Below are 13,453 nucleotides of genomic sequence, written 5' to 3' on the forward strand. Positions count from 1 at the left end.
GTCTGTCTTTCCTCGGAGGTGGAAAGACCCCTGGAATACCTCAGGGGCTCAATCCAGACCCTAGGGCAGTGATGGTGAACCTTTTGCAGACCGAGTGCCCGAACTGCAACCCAAACCCCACTTATTTATTGCAAAGTGCCACATTCCTCTGACTTTCTAGGAATTAAATATGGCAAACTCTGTGCTGCAGCGACAGCATGCGTGCCCACAGAGAAGGCTACGAGTGCCACCTCTGGCATGCATGCCATAGGTTCGCCACCACTGCCCTAGGGTGAAGCTTCTGCTCCCTTGCAATACATTATAATACTACTGCTTTTGCAGTCCATAAACAGGGGTTTCTACAATCTTTCCTCTTTAAGAGGCACCTAGTTGATAGGTTGATTATCATCATACCCTTGCCACAGCACAGCAGCAATAACAACAGCATGTACATTTCTATACCACTCATCAGTGAACTAAGCACTTCCTAAGCGGTTTACAGTCTGTAAGCTAATTGCCCCCAACAAGCTGGGTACCCATTTTGCCGACCTATGAAAGGATAGAAGGCTGAGTAGACCGTGGAGCCCTGCCTGGGATTGAACTCACAACTTGTGGCTGCAGTATTCATATTTAACCACTGTGCCACTCCATAGAGTTCCACAGTCAAGGCAAGACTCATATGCTCCCAAAATATCACATTTAATTTCAATTAAATTTCAATTAACTTTTAGTTCAATATACAGTACACTCTGCCCTCCACATCTGCAAGGGTTATGGGTGCAATCCCCCCACAAATGTGGAAAGAATGCGAATAATTCCCACTCACCCCCATGGAAGCCAGTTAAAAGGAGAGGTAGGTGGAGGAAGAGAAGTAGGCACATGAGTGCACTACCCTTTTCCTCCTGCTCTCCCATCCCTTTAACGGGCTCCCCGCCCCTTTCCTGGGTGGATGGGTGCCTGCCTTGCCCAGGCACCCATCTGCCTGGGAAAGAGCCTTGGCAGGGATGGCTCCATCCCCTCCTCTTTCCTGGGCAGATTGGTGCCTGCCTTACTTAGGCGCGTTACAGACCGCCCGTTTGGGGAGGCCTGTATCCAGCCCTTTCCCCACCGGATCGGGGCCTCAGCTGCCACAGCAGAAGCCTCTGAGGCCCTGATCCACCGCTTTACAGGCTGTGGGGAAGCAGCAAAAGGCCGCTTCCCCACGGCCTGGAAAGGGGTGTCATTGGGGCTTCATGTCCCAAGGACACTCAATGGCGGTGAGGAGGAGGAAAAAGGGGCCACTTGGCCCCTTTCTGCTTTTCGTTGCTGGCGCGAAAAGGATGGCCCAGGCGCCCTCATGCAGCGCGAGGACGTCACGTCCGTGCCGCCTTGTTTAGAGGCAGCGCGTTCGTGACGTCCAAATGGCGGCGCCCATGTGTATAGGGTGCCGCCATTTTGTACATATCAGGTACGTACTAGGGTTAGGGCGTCCGGAAGGTTTTCTGGGCAAGGAATGTTCATAGGTGGGTTGTCTTTGCCTTCCTTTGAGGCTGGCAGTATAATTTATCCAAGGTCACCCAGTTGGGTTTGCATGGCTGACTGGGGATTCAAATCTTGATCTCCAGAGTTATAGTCCAACACTCAAACCACTACACCACACTGGCACTACACCATGCTACGATATTGTTGTTGTTGCATGCCTTGAAGTTGTTTCTGACTTATGATGACCTCAAGATGAACTTATCATGGGGTTTTCCTGGCAAGATTCTTCAAATGAAATTTGCCATTACCATCCTCTGAGGCTGAAAGAGTGTGACTTGAATAAGGTCGTAAAGTGAGTTTCCATGGCCCAGCTGAAATTGGAACCCATGTCTCTAGAGACCTAATCCAATGCTCAGATCCCTACACCATGCTAGCACCTCATAAAAACGTAACAGAACATGCAGTAGTGTCACTCAAGTGGAGGTTGGGGATAAGACCGCACCAAGTGACACCCCAGAAGAGGAGTGACACCTGGCCGAGTGCACCCTCCTCCCTGCCACGTGCCATCTTACTCATGAGTAGACGAGTGCATGCCGGCGGGGAGTGCCCAGAGCACCTCCTCCCTGACACATGCCTTCTACTCACGAGATCCTTTTTGGCCCTTCCTCCTGGAAGCCCTGCCACCCCCCCCCCCACACACACACACACACTGGGTGACACCCTGGGAAGTAATGCCACTGAGAATATAAATGCATATCTGGTATTATTATGGCTGTGTTAGCATCTTATAGAGGTCAAGGACCCACATTATGAAAAAAGTTAACATGGGAGAGGCTCCATTTTCACATATTTGGGGTCTGAGTATCTGTTTGCTTCACTTACCTGTCCTCATTGGTGTCACAAACATCTCCCACTAGGTCACTGTCAGCATCTGTCTGAAAGAGACCATGACTTTGGATGAGCAAACTGGCATTTTTCATTTGTGTCTTTCTGTTAATAACAAATATGGTTCATTCTGATGTTTGAAAATCTGGCTGCAAGACACTTTCACACTAAATAGGTTAGCATGTGTTGGTTAGGGGGAAAGGTCCAAGACCTCCCTGTGAGCCATGCCAAATCTCAGCAAGTCCAAATATCTCTGTTTTCCTCAGCAGTACATTTTAAAATGATGGCAGAAAATTGATTACTGTATTTTCTAAATCCGTTGGAGGTATTTGGGGATAATACTGGGATCTTGAGAGGGGGTATTTTTGTGTGCTTTGGGGGGATTTATGTGCAGTTTGGGGGCAATTATTAAGATTTGTTTGAGTTACACAATAGATTCACCCTCAAATCCATGTGCTGGAGCAGACTTCTTACATCAGATTTGAAGATGAGTATATTTACTTTACAAGTAGTAATAGCAAAGCAACATGTACAAACACAGTGCTGATGTGGTCTGTTTCTCTTATGTGCGTCCAAGAGAATTTCAGGTTAGTCCTTTAAATATAATCCCTTAGCTCCATAGATTCTATGGAATTGCAGAAACCAGTTGTCCATCATTAAAAGTTCGTTCATGGAGAACTTGCTCAGAGTTTTCACTCTTACAGCAACATAACAACATAAACTCCTACATGCCTTCACATCTCTTGCATTCCTCCCTTCTACACTGCTGCACTCTTAGTTTGAGACACACTCTTTTTACAAGCTGACACAGACTTGTTTGCCAGAATATCACGGGGGACCTTTTCAAAGGCTTTACTGAAATCAAGACAGGCTACACCCACAGCATTCCCTTTAACTACCAAGCTGGCAATTTTATCAAAAAAAGAGAGATGACTTTGTTTTTTGTTTTTCTAGAAACCCATGTTGACTTTTTGCAATTATGGCATTGTCTTCTGAGGGACTCTCTCTTTAATGATCTGATCTAGAATCTTTCTTGATATTGATATTTATTACTGGACAGTAATTAATATCTTTTAATATCGTTGGATGTAGTTCATCTGGTCTTGGTGACTTGAATTCATTTAGATTAACCAGGGCGCATTACAAATGTGCCTAAAGTACGTACTAGGTACATACTAGGGTTACGAAAGGGCGTCCCTTCCGGACGCCCTAACCCTAGTACGTACCTAGTACATACAAAATGGTGGCGCCCTATACACTTGGGTGCCGCCATCTTGACGTCACGGACGCATAGTGTCCACACGTCGTGCAGCAGAAGTGACGCCGCGAATGCATGACTAGCGACTCGCGGTACCACTTCTGGGGCGCAAAAAGAAGTGCCATTTTCGGGCTTGTTTTTGTTGCGTCCGGGAACAACGCGGTTTGACCGCTGCAGTTCCCGGACGCAGCAAATGGCAGCGCCGGCAGAGCGCCCTTCTTGGGCGCTCTGTAATGCGTCCAGGTTTTCCTGTACTACCTGTTTACTTATTCTGTGTTCCATTTCCTCTATTGTGTCCTTTGCTCCATTTTCCTCAGGTTCAGGACCCTTCTTCTTTTGTGTGAAGACTGAAGCAAAGAAGGCATTATGTAGTTCTGCCTTTTCTCTGTCCCCTGTTAGTATTTTGCCATCTTCTCCACACTTTGGCCTTACCATTTCCTTCTTCTTTTTGCTATGGACATAACCAAAAAAGCCCTTTTTATTGTTCTTAATCTCTCTAGCAAACCTGAACTCATTCTGCACTTTAGTTTTTCTGACTTTCCCCCTACATGTGATTCCCTTTTGCCTGAATTCCTCTTTGGTGATTTCTCCCTTTTTCTATTTCTTATATGTGTCCCATTTAATTCATAGTGCAGCTGAAAGTTCCTTAGTGATATATCCTGGTTTCTTGAGCTGCCTCACAGTTTTCCTCTTCATTGGAACTCATTGGACTACAACTCTGGAGACCAGAATTTGGATCCCAGCTTGACCATATAAACCCACTGGGTTTCTTTGGGCACGTCACAGACTCTCAGCTTCAGGGAGAGGCAATTGTTAATCCTCTCTGAAGAAAGTTGCCAAGAAAACCCCATGATAGGGTCAACATACTTCAGAAACAACTTGCAGACACACAAAAACAACAGGAAAGGAAAACTAGAATGTCAGGTAAATAGGTTGCGTTATTAACCTTCTCCCTGCCATGCTAGCTTCCTAAATTCAAATATTTCTTTTCTCTTAGGAAACAGTTGTCAGTCAGATGACCATAAGTGATGAGTCCCAGACTGCTACAGTCCAGACTTACCCAACCCACCCATTTATTGTTGGCTCCATTTATCTTTTCATTCCACCATTTCCTGTAGAGGAACCTCACCACCTTCCTTTCCTTAAAGCCTCCTCAAGGCTCATACCTGAGTAGGGTTACTCATCTCTGGACAACTGTCACAGGCGTCGCCCACCCCATCCTCATCACGGTCCGTCTGTAGTGGATTGGGCACTTTGGGGCAGTTGTCTAGCCCATTGGGGATTCCTAGAGGGGAGAAATGTGAAGCAATTAAAGTATCTCTTCTACTGTCAAAAGGTGTACTTTCACCTCTAGGGCCCTACTGAGGTTTAAATCGGATCATATGGAATTATGATCCGTTTTAAACCGCTTTAGTTCCCATTGGCAAATCAATTTGGAATTGATTCGCCAAGGGGGGGGGATTGAGTTTTCCCCCATTAAATCTGCATTAAAAAGACGACGGGTTTTGCTGCTCCTTTTTGGGCTGAATCGATCACAACCGATTCAGTCCAATGGAAACAAAGGGCGATATCGAATCCGCCATCAGAGACAGGAAGATGACAGGGGCAGCTGCAATGGCCCCTGCTGTCAACCTGTCACCAGCACCTCCTCCTCCCTCCCCAGTCTCCTTCCCCACTGCCACCCTTGGATCGTGCGATGCAAGGGTGGCAATGGCCCCAGAGGGGCCCCATGGAAGCAAGGTTTTTTCCCCTTTTCTTTCCTGCTCCTCCATCTATTCTCTCCGTGGCCGTTTTTCCTCTTTTCTCCTCTTAATGTGAATGACAAAGGGGAGTAAAAGGGGAGTAAACGGCCCCGGAGAGAATTCGCTTTCAAAATAATCCAGTTCCGAACTGGATTATTTTGTAAGTGGGAATGGGCCCTTTATTATTTTAACTGCTATGGCTTCAACTCAAGGGATTCTAGGATCTATAGTTTGATGGCTGTATTTAGAATTTTTTGCTAAGGAGCTCCAGTGTGGTACTTGTAACTACAGTTCCCAAGGTACCTGAGGAGAAAGACTGAAAAGTGTAGTTGATGGGAGCATGGTAGAATTCTTTAGCAGAAAATTCTGACCACCCAAGCAAACTACAAATCCCAGGATTCCAAGGAATGACCGTTAAAGTGGTGTAAAAGTGGGTATAACTGCACAAACACACCTTAAGTCATTCTTCACCCTGCTCCTTGTTTCCATTCTTGTCCCATATTCTTCAGTTCTATTTCCATCCAGGTCCACTTGATAGGCTTTTTACAAAATAAAATGTTAATTCTGGATTTCTTATCATCTCCCTAGCCTGCTTCTGATCTTCTTCCCCACTTTTCTGCAGACACATGCCCCTTCCAACACTCCCTTCTCAACCCCACACCCATTTCCCATCTCCTGACACATTATTTCCTTCCTCTAATCCTTGTGTTTCTTTTTATTTCTAGGCCTTTCAGACTGTTTCACTTGCTGCACCACTTTTTTTAGGATGACAACAGCTCAGCTTATCATAGGCAAGGACTCCCCTCTGCCTGTCCTGACATCAGGGCATCTCAGACAACCCCTGCCTAATCTCCATTGCAACTACAGTACTGATTCTCCTGACAGCCGATTCATCCTTCTTTATCTCAGCTTCAGCTGCATCCCCACTGCAGAAATAATCCAGTTTGACACCACTTTAACTGCCATAGCTCAGTGCTATGGAATTCTGGAAATGTTGTGACACCAGAGCTCTCTGACAGAGAAACCTAAATGTCTCACAAAACTACAATTCCCGGAATTCCATAACACTGAGCCATGGCAGTTAAAGTGGTGTCAAACTGGATTATTTCTGCAGTACAGATGCAGCCTCTATCTTGTCTCGTGATAGAGGCTGTTCCTTCAACTGTGCCAGCTTGGGTGCATGTCTGGTCCTACTTGCATGACACAGGCAGTCCCCCAAATGCCCTCACCCCTTTATCCTTATTTCCCTTGTTCTTATTCCCCTTCATTTCTCTCTCCCTCACCATCTCCATCAATGTCGTTGTCACAAGCGTCCCCTTCCCCATTGCCATCTGTATCCTTCTGGTCATTGTTGGGCACATTGGGGCAGTTGTCACAAGCATCCCCAAAAGAGTCAGTGTCAGAATTCTGCTGGTCTTTGTTGGAAAAGAGGCGACAATTGTCCTGCATTGGCAAAAAAAAAAAGTACAACAAGTTTTAAAATATCACAATGCCTGCGACTGAGCCATTGCATTTGCTGTGCATTTGCTTCTCAGTGGCTGCTCCCACTCTCTGGAACTCCCTTAGGCTGGAGGCTAGACTGACCCCCAACCTGCAGCATTGAAATGAAATGAAATGAAATAAATAAATAAGGTGGAAAACAGTAGTAGACCATAAGGGAAATAGTAAAAAAAAAGTTATGTAACAATATTATACAGTGTGCCCGCATCATACGCGGGCGCACTTTACGCAGACTTGAGCTTACATGCTCAAGCCGCGGGGTGCACGCGCGGGCAGAAGGAGTGGTGCGTCCCATTCAATTGAATGGGTGCCCGCGCCCGTTGCGCCCCACGTGCCGCCGCACTGCCACGCCACCTTGCACGAGCCCCATTGTTTCCAATGGGGTTTGCACGAGCCCCATTGTTTCCAATGGGGCTTGCACGAGCCCCATTGTTTCCAATGGGGCTTGAGCATAGGCGGAATTCGCCTTACGCGGAGGGATCCGGAACGGATCGGATCCCTGCGTAAGGCGAGGGCCGACTGTATGTTAAGACATTGAGATATTAATAATAATAATAAATAAAATAATAATAATATTAACTGTGATATTAACTGTGATATACTTAAAATGATATATTTGTTACAACCAGAATTAGCTATTATATCTGTGAGACATTTAACTGGATAGATTTGATACCATTGGAACTAACGAACGTAACAGACATACAATACAAACTGAGACAATTTTGCCAAAAATAGATTACAACCATAACCCAATTTATTTAAAAATGATAAAAATAAAACAACAGTATAACAAGATTAAATGAAAAACTCCTGACTGATGAAGAATTTACACAGAAACTGTAATTAGAATTAAAGCAATATTTTTGAGAAATCACAATAGAAAACATGAAAATGACAATGATATGGGAGGCCAGCAAAGCAGTAATGCATGGCTTTTTCATACAAAAACGATCTGAAGTGGAAAAGGAAAACCAAGAAAAAATAAGAATGTTAGAAAATGAGATCGCAAAAATAGAAGAGGAAATAAAAATAACAAAACATTAAAAAAAAAACCTGATTAAACAATTAAAACTTCTAGAAAAACACACTGAAGAAGGATTAACAAAACAAACAGGGGAAAAATTGAAAACAACCAAACAAAAATACTTTGAATTTGCAAACAATACAGGAAAATGGCTTGTCAACAAGCTAGGAAAAAAATGTGATAACAACAAAATTGCTACAACACAAGAAGCAATAAAAAATGAATTCATAAAATATTATCAGACGTTATAGACAGATGACAAAAACTCCAAGATGTGTGAAAATCAATTAACCCAATTCTTAGGACTGGAACAGACAGGCAGGTAAAAGCGGCTCGATCCTGCTTTTTCCAAAACCCCTCTGTCTACATGGCCCACCCTCAAGGCAGGCCAAATACACAGAACCCTCTATAAAGAATAAAGAAGTGGAGGAGTGTGCCTTCTTAGGTTTGTCCCATTTTTATGTGGATACAGACTGACTATAAGTTATACTTTCATCTTTTTGTTATCTGCTTGACGTTATAAAGGAGGGAAATTCTTTCCCAAATTATACAAGGCTGCCTGAATCTATCATTATACAGTGGAACCTTGCCATACGCGGGGGATCCGTTCCGGATCCTGCCGTGTATGCCAATTTCCGTCTATGCTCGAGCCCCATTGTAAACAATGGGGCTCGTGCATGGGGGCGCGGAGGTGCGCGGAGTGCAACGGGCGCGCGCACCCATTCAACTGAATGGGACATGCCGCCTCTTCCGCCCCGCGCGCGCGCCGCAGCTTGAGCGCATATGCTCAAGGCCGCGTATGGCGCACCCGCCTATGGCAAGGTTCCTCTGTATATTTGCTTTAAAATAAGTCTTTGAAAATCCTTTGGGGAAATAATTAAACAAAGACCAGCGGTGCAGGTGAATCTAGTTTGGACTTAAAAGTTAATTAGCCCTTGAGGCTCAAGCACAGCATTTGCCATCATTGGCACTTTACAGATCGCCCGTTTGGGGCGGCCTGTATCCGACCCTTTCCCCGCCGGATCGGGACCTCAGCTGCCACAGCGGCAGCCTCTGAGGCCCCGATCCACCGCTTTCCAGGCCGCGGGGAAGCGGCAAAAGGCCACATTTATAAAGAACAATTGGCTCAACTAATTGTAAATGGAGAAAACCCAAGTCAATTAAAATTCAGAAAGGGACAAGATAAAGCTGTCCATCCCTCCCTCCCTGCAATCTTCACAGTTATACTAAAAGTCCTTACAAGACCCTGAGATCAGAGATACTAACATCAAAGAAAAAGATTACAAACTGAAACCATGTGTAGATGATTTAGTAATGTTTATAGAAAATCCCCTGGAAAGTATTGATAACTGAAACACTACATAGATTCAGGACCATATCAGGATTCAAAATTAACAAGGAAAGGTCAGAAATAATCACAAAAAACATGTCAACTGCTGAGGAAAATCCACTCACAGAAAAACAATCTAAAAGGGAGAAAGTGAAAAAACTAGGAGTATAGATTCACACAGAGAGAGAGAGAGAGAGATCTGTTCAACGACAACTACAATAATATGCGGAAAGAACTTTAAAAGGACTTAGTGAAATGGTCAAAAATCAATTTATCTTTTTCAGGAAGAGTCGCAGCAAGAAAAATGTATTTTCTAAATTAATTATATTCTCCAATGTACCAATAATAACAAACAAAAAAGGGGAAAAGCCACGTGTGAAGTGGACGACCCTGAGCGACACAAAGTAAAACGGAGGATGTAGCTTTCCTGACCTAGAACTTTACTATCAGGCAAATATCTTGACTGCGCTATATGAGATATAAAGAAATTTTGAAGAAGAACAAGCAAAATCAACGTGAATAAAATCTCCAGATAAAATAGAAGAACTAGAAATTAAAACACACACACACACTGGCTATTATACAAATAAATATCAGATGCCATCGGTCCTGAAGAAGAAGAGCCCTCCATCCTTGTCAACTGTCGTCTTCCGGCCTGGAGGGAATGAAATGCCTGCAAAGAAGACAAGCCCTCCTCCTGACCACCATCTTGCTTGTCTTTATTGCATTTTGTTCAGTTTTTATTGGTTTTTATGAGGTTATTTTATGATGTGTAAGTTTTTAAATGATTCTGTGAACCGCTTTGATCACCTCGGAAAAGCGGTATAAAAATAAAACTTATTATTATTATTATTATTATTATTATTATTATTATTGGACAGGCCCAATGCCATCGGGCCTGAAGAAGAAGGCCCTCCCTCCTTGCCAACTATCATCTTCTGGCCTGGAGGGAGTGAAAGGACAGGCCCAATGCCATCTGGCCTGGCCTCGATTAAGAAGAAGAGCCCTCCCTCTAGTCCATCCGACTTGGTCCAGGCCTCAGAGGGAAAGAAGAACTGCTGGACCTGATCCCCTTCCCCACCATCATTTCCTTCTCCTTTTGTGTCGTGTCTTTTTAGATTGTAAGCCTGAGGGCAGGGAAACATCTAATTAAAGGAATAATTGTAAGCCGTTCTGAAAGCCGTTAGGGCTGAAGGTGGGATATAAATAAATAAATAAATAAATAAATAAATAAATAAATAAATAAAATGTTCACAGATTCTCTGTTTAATGCACCAGGGGAATACTCTGTGAGTGATGGGGGTGATAGGGTTGTCCCTGGCAGCCTTCAACTTTCCTTCAGCACAGGGCAAAGGCACTGGGCTAAGTAGTACTGGATGTCTCCCTTCCTATTGCTTAAACAGGTATTTGCACACAACCAGCAGAACACTAACACAGCTTACCAGCAGGCTTCTATCCTCATTTTCTAGCCCTGCCCCAAAAAGGAAGACTAAACTTTGGTTTACCTCCACATTTTTTATCCCATCACCATCCGCATCATCATCACACTGGTCTCCAATGCCATCACTGTCAGCATCCTCTTGTCCTGAGTTGGGTGTCAATCGACAGTTGTCCTGAAGGAAAACAATGGCAGGGATGGTGGTGAAAAAAGCTGAAAGACTTAATTTATGCACTGCTCTTCCCAGACCAGCAATACCAGAACTGGGAAAGTGTTAGCCCTCTAAATGCTCTTGGATACAACCTCCCCTTGGCTTCAGCTGGCATGGCTAATGATTACCAATTATGGGAGTTGTAATCCAACTTCTGGAGGGATTTCGATCCTCCATACTTCTACTTGGAAGCTTTCCAAAAGACATACCAGCCCAATTTCTTGGAGCTGGGGTGCCAATCTCCCCATCCCACCCCAGTAGCAGCTAATAGCAGCTTTGGAGAGTGAAGGGATAGAGAGGAACCAGTCAATTTGTATGCAGGAACTGGTCCAGAGTCCAAAAAGGTATAAGACACTACTTTTTGCCAAGTAATTGTTGGTTCACCTTTTTCATCCTTGCCTGCACTGACTGCAGCACCTGGGCAGGGTATCAAGCAGGGTTCCTTCCTCAGTCCTACTGGGAGATTATGGAAATCATACCTAAGGCTTCCTTCATGCAAAACATGTGTTGTTCCCATTAGAGCCCTTCCTGGAAAGCAAATGTAAGTTTCCAGTCCTCAGGGTTCTGAATGAAGGCCTGATTCATATAGAAACATTGGAAGCTGCCTTATAGCACAAGTGCATGGGCTCAGCTCAGAGCTCTCTACACATAGTGGTTGCTCTTCCGTGGCCTGGAAAGGGGTGACAGGGGCAGCCAGAGGAGAAAAGGGCCACTTGGCCCATTTCTCCTTGGCTTCGTTCCCATGGCAATCTAGTTGCTGTGGGAATGAGGCACCCTCCCAGAAGGAGCTCCGTTTTGGAGCTCCTTCTCGCGCCGCAAATAGGGCACCCTAAGCGCCCTTCCACACCGTCTGTACCCCACCACAGTGATCCTTATTGCCTTTTGTGGATAAATACAGAAGACATACAATTCTAAGAAAAACAAATGGGAAATCATCTTGCCAGAGAACTGCATAGTTGTGTCTCTATTGCCTATGCATCTGTGCGGCTCACTCCATATGCCTTGCTCCTTTTGCAGCAATTTCCTACCTGTGAACAATGTTTATGGTTGTCCATGCAGGGCAGTGGCTCATCCGGGTAGCCATCAATGTCTGTGTCGCGTCCACACACGTTACCATTTCCGGCCCAACCCACGTTGCACTGGGAAGCAAGAACAGAATAACATCAGGAAAGCATCCTTGGATCAGGCCAAAGTCCTATCTATACCAGCTCCTTGGAAGCGTAAGGAAGACAGTGTGCCCTCTCGATCCTTGCCCATCTTGGCTGACCGCTCAGGGTGGAGAGGCTGTGATTGCATTATTGCAATCCATAATTAATGCATCCTTCAGGGAGGGCAAATCTCCATCAAAATTAAAATCAGCGGTGGTTAAACCACTCTTAAAAAAAACCCTCCCTGGACCGCCTGGTGGGAAACAACTACAGACTGGTCTCCTTATTACCATTCCTGGGCAAAGTGATCAAGAGAGCAGTTGCCTTCAACTCCAAGCTGTCTTGGATGAAACTGACAATGGCATCTAATATTATGAGAGAAAGAGAGGGGGAATCTCGCGCAACAAGCATAGTTTTGTTTGTCTGCATCATGCCCCGCTCCCTCAGTTGCCTTCCCCAACGCCTGCAAGGTGAAACATCCCAAGTGTTGTAATCTGTCCTTATAAGACATGGGTAGGCAGAGGGTAGCCCATGGGCCAGATGCTGCCCCCAACCAGTACCTCAAAGCCCTCCACCCTAATTTTTAAAGAAAAACTGACACCATTTCAGACCATTTTATAGAAATGTACTTGCCATAGAAATGTCCTTACTATTTTTATCCCCAAACCACACAGAAAGCCCTCCAAATGAAAAGATACAAAAACGCCCAACCCTGCCTCCACAAGCATACCAGAACATTGCACTACTCCAAGATACCTCTGCTTCCCTCTGCAACCCCTCCCAAAATGGTAAACTTAGGTGTTTATCACATGGAGGTTTTTTGGGATTTTTGGAGCTCAGATCCGGGGTGACTGCAGGTCCACAATGCGAATTCACATCATAACATGAATGTGTTATCAGATGAGATTCCTTTCTATGGGCGCTCCTTCCATGGCGCTTCCGCAGTGATTCCAAAGTGGCCCCTCATTTTAGTAAAATTGGGAAAAAAATGAATTCACAGAATTCGCTTTCAAGCTCACTTCGATTTCACTTCGAATTGGTCTGGTGTGGAAGATCACTCCGATGTTACCCCCCTACGTCCTGCTCCTTCGTCCCCCTCCTCCTCTTTCATGCCATCTCGTCCTCTCTGCCTCCCTGCCACCCATCTCATCACCCCCTGGCTGCTCCTTCAGTCCTATCCTGGCCCTAGTGACCCCCTGCGACCTATCCCATCATCCCCTGGCTGCTCCTTCAGTCCGATCTGCTTTCTTTACTGTCCCACCTTTATATCTGTACATGGTGATGGGGAATTTATTAATGATAATAAATGCCCAGGTATAAAGCATATTTACAGAGGAGTTTATCACACAGGAGGAATTTCTCTTAATTTCAAATGAAAAGAAAGTGGGGCCAGAACACATTCACATGAATTCACTAGTTCAGCGAATTTACGTGAATTCAAATTTCATTCGAGCTGACTTCCCATTGCCCAAAA

At 44.9% G+C, this 13,453-nt stretch overlaps 1 protein-coding gene across 1 annotated transcript in view; it reads right to left on the reverse strand.

Annotated features, from left to right (window-relative positions):
- Positions 1–13,453, reverse strand: part of THBS3 (thrombospondin 3) — a 49,146-nt gene that overhangs the window by 15,663 nt on the left and 20,030 nt on the right. The window contains exons 12-16 of the mRNA XM_089482813.1: positions 11,860–11,970; positions 10,688–10,795; positions 6,609–6,768; positions 4,750–4,868; positions 2,323–2,375 (exon numbers count right to left, since the gene is read on the reverse strand). Coding sequence (XP_089338939.1) covers positions 2,323–2,375; positions 4,750–4,868; positions 6,609–6,768; positions 10,688–10,795; positions 11,860–11,970 — 551 coding nt within the window. The remainder of the gene's footprint in view (positions 1–2,322; positions 2,376–4,749; positions 4,869–6,608; positions 6,769–10,687; positions 10,796–11,859; positions 11,971–13,453) is intronic.

Source organism: Sceloporus occidentalis, unplaced genomic scaffold (genome assembly GCF_023333645.1).
Source record: "Sceloporus occidentalis isolate IW3139 unplaced genomic scaffold, rSceOcc1.0.p SCAF_20, whole genome shotgun sequence".
NCBI lineage: Eukaryota > Metazoa > Chordata > Lepidosauria > Squamata > Phrynosomatidae > Sceloporus > Sceloporus occidentalis.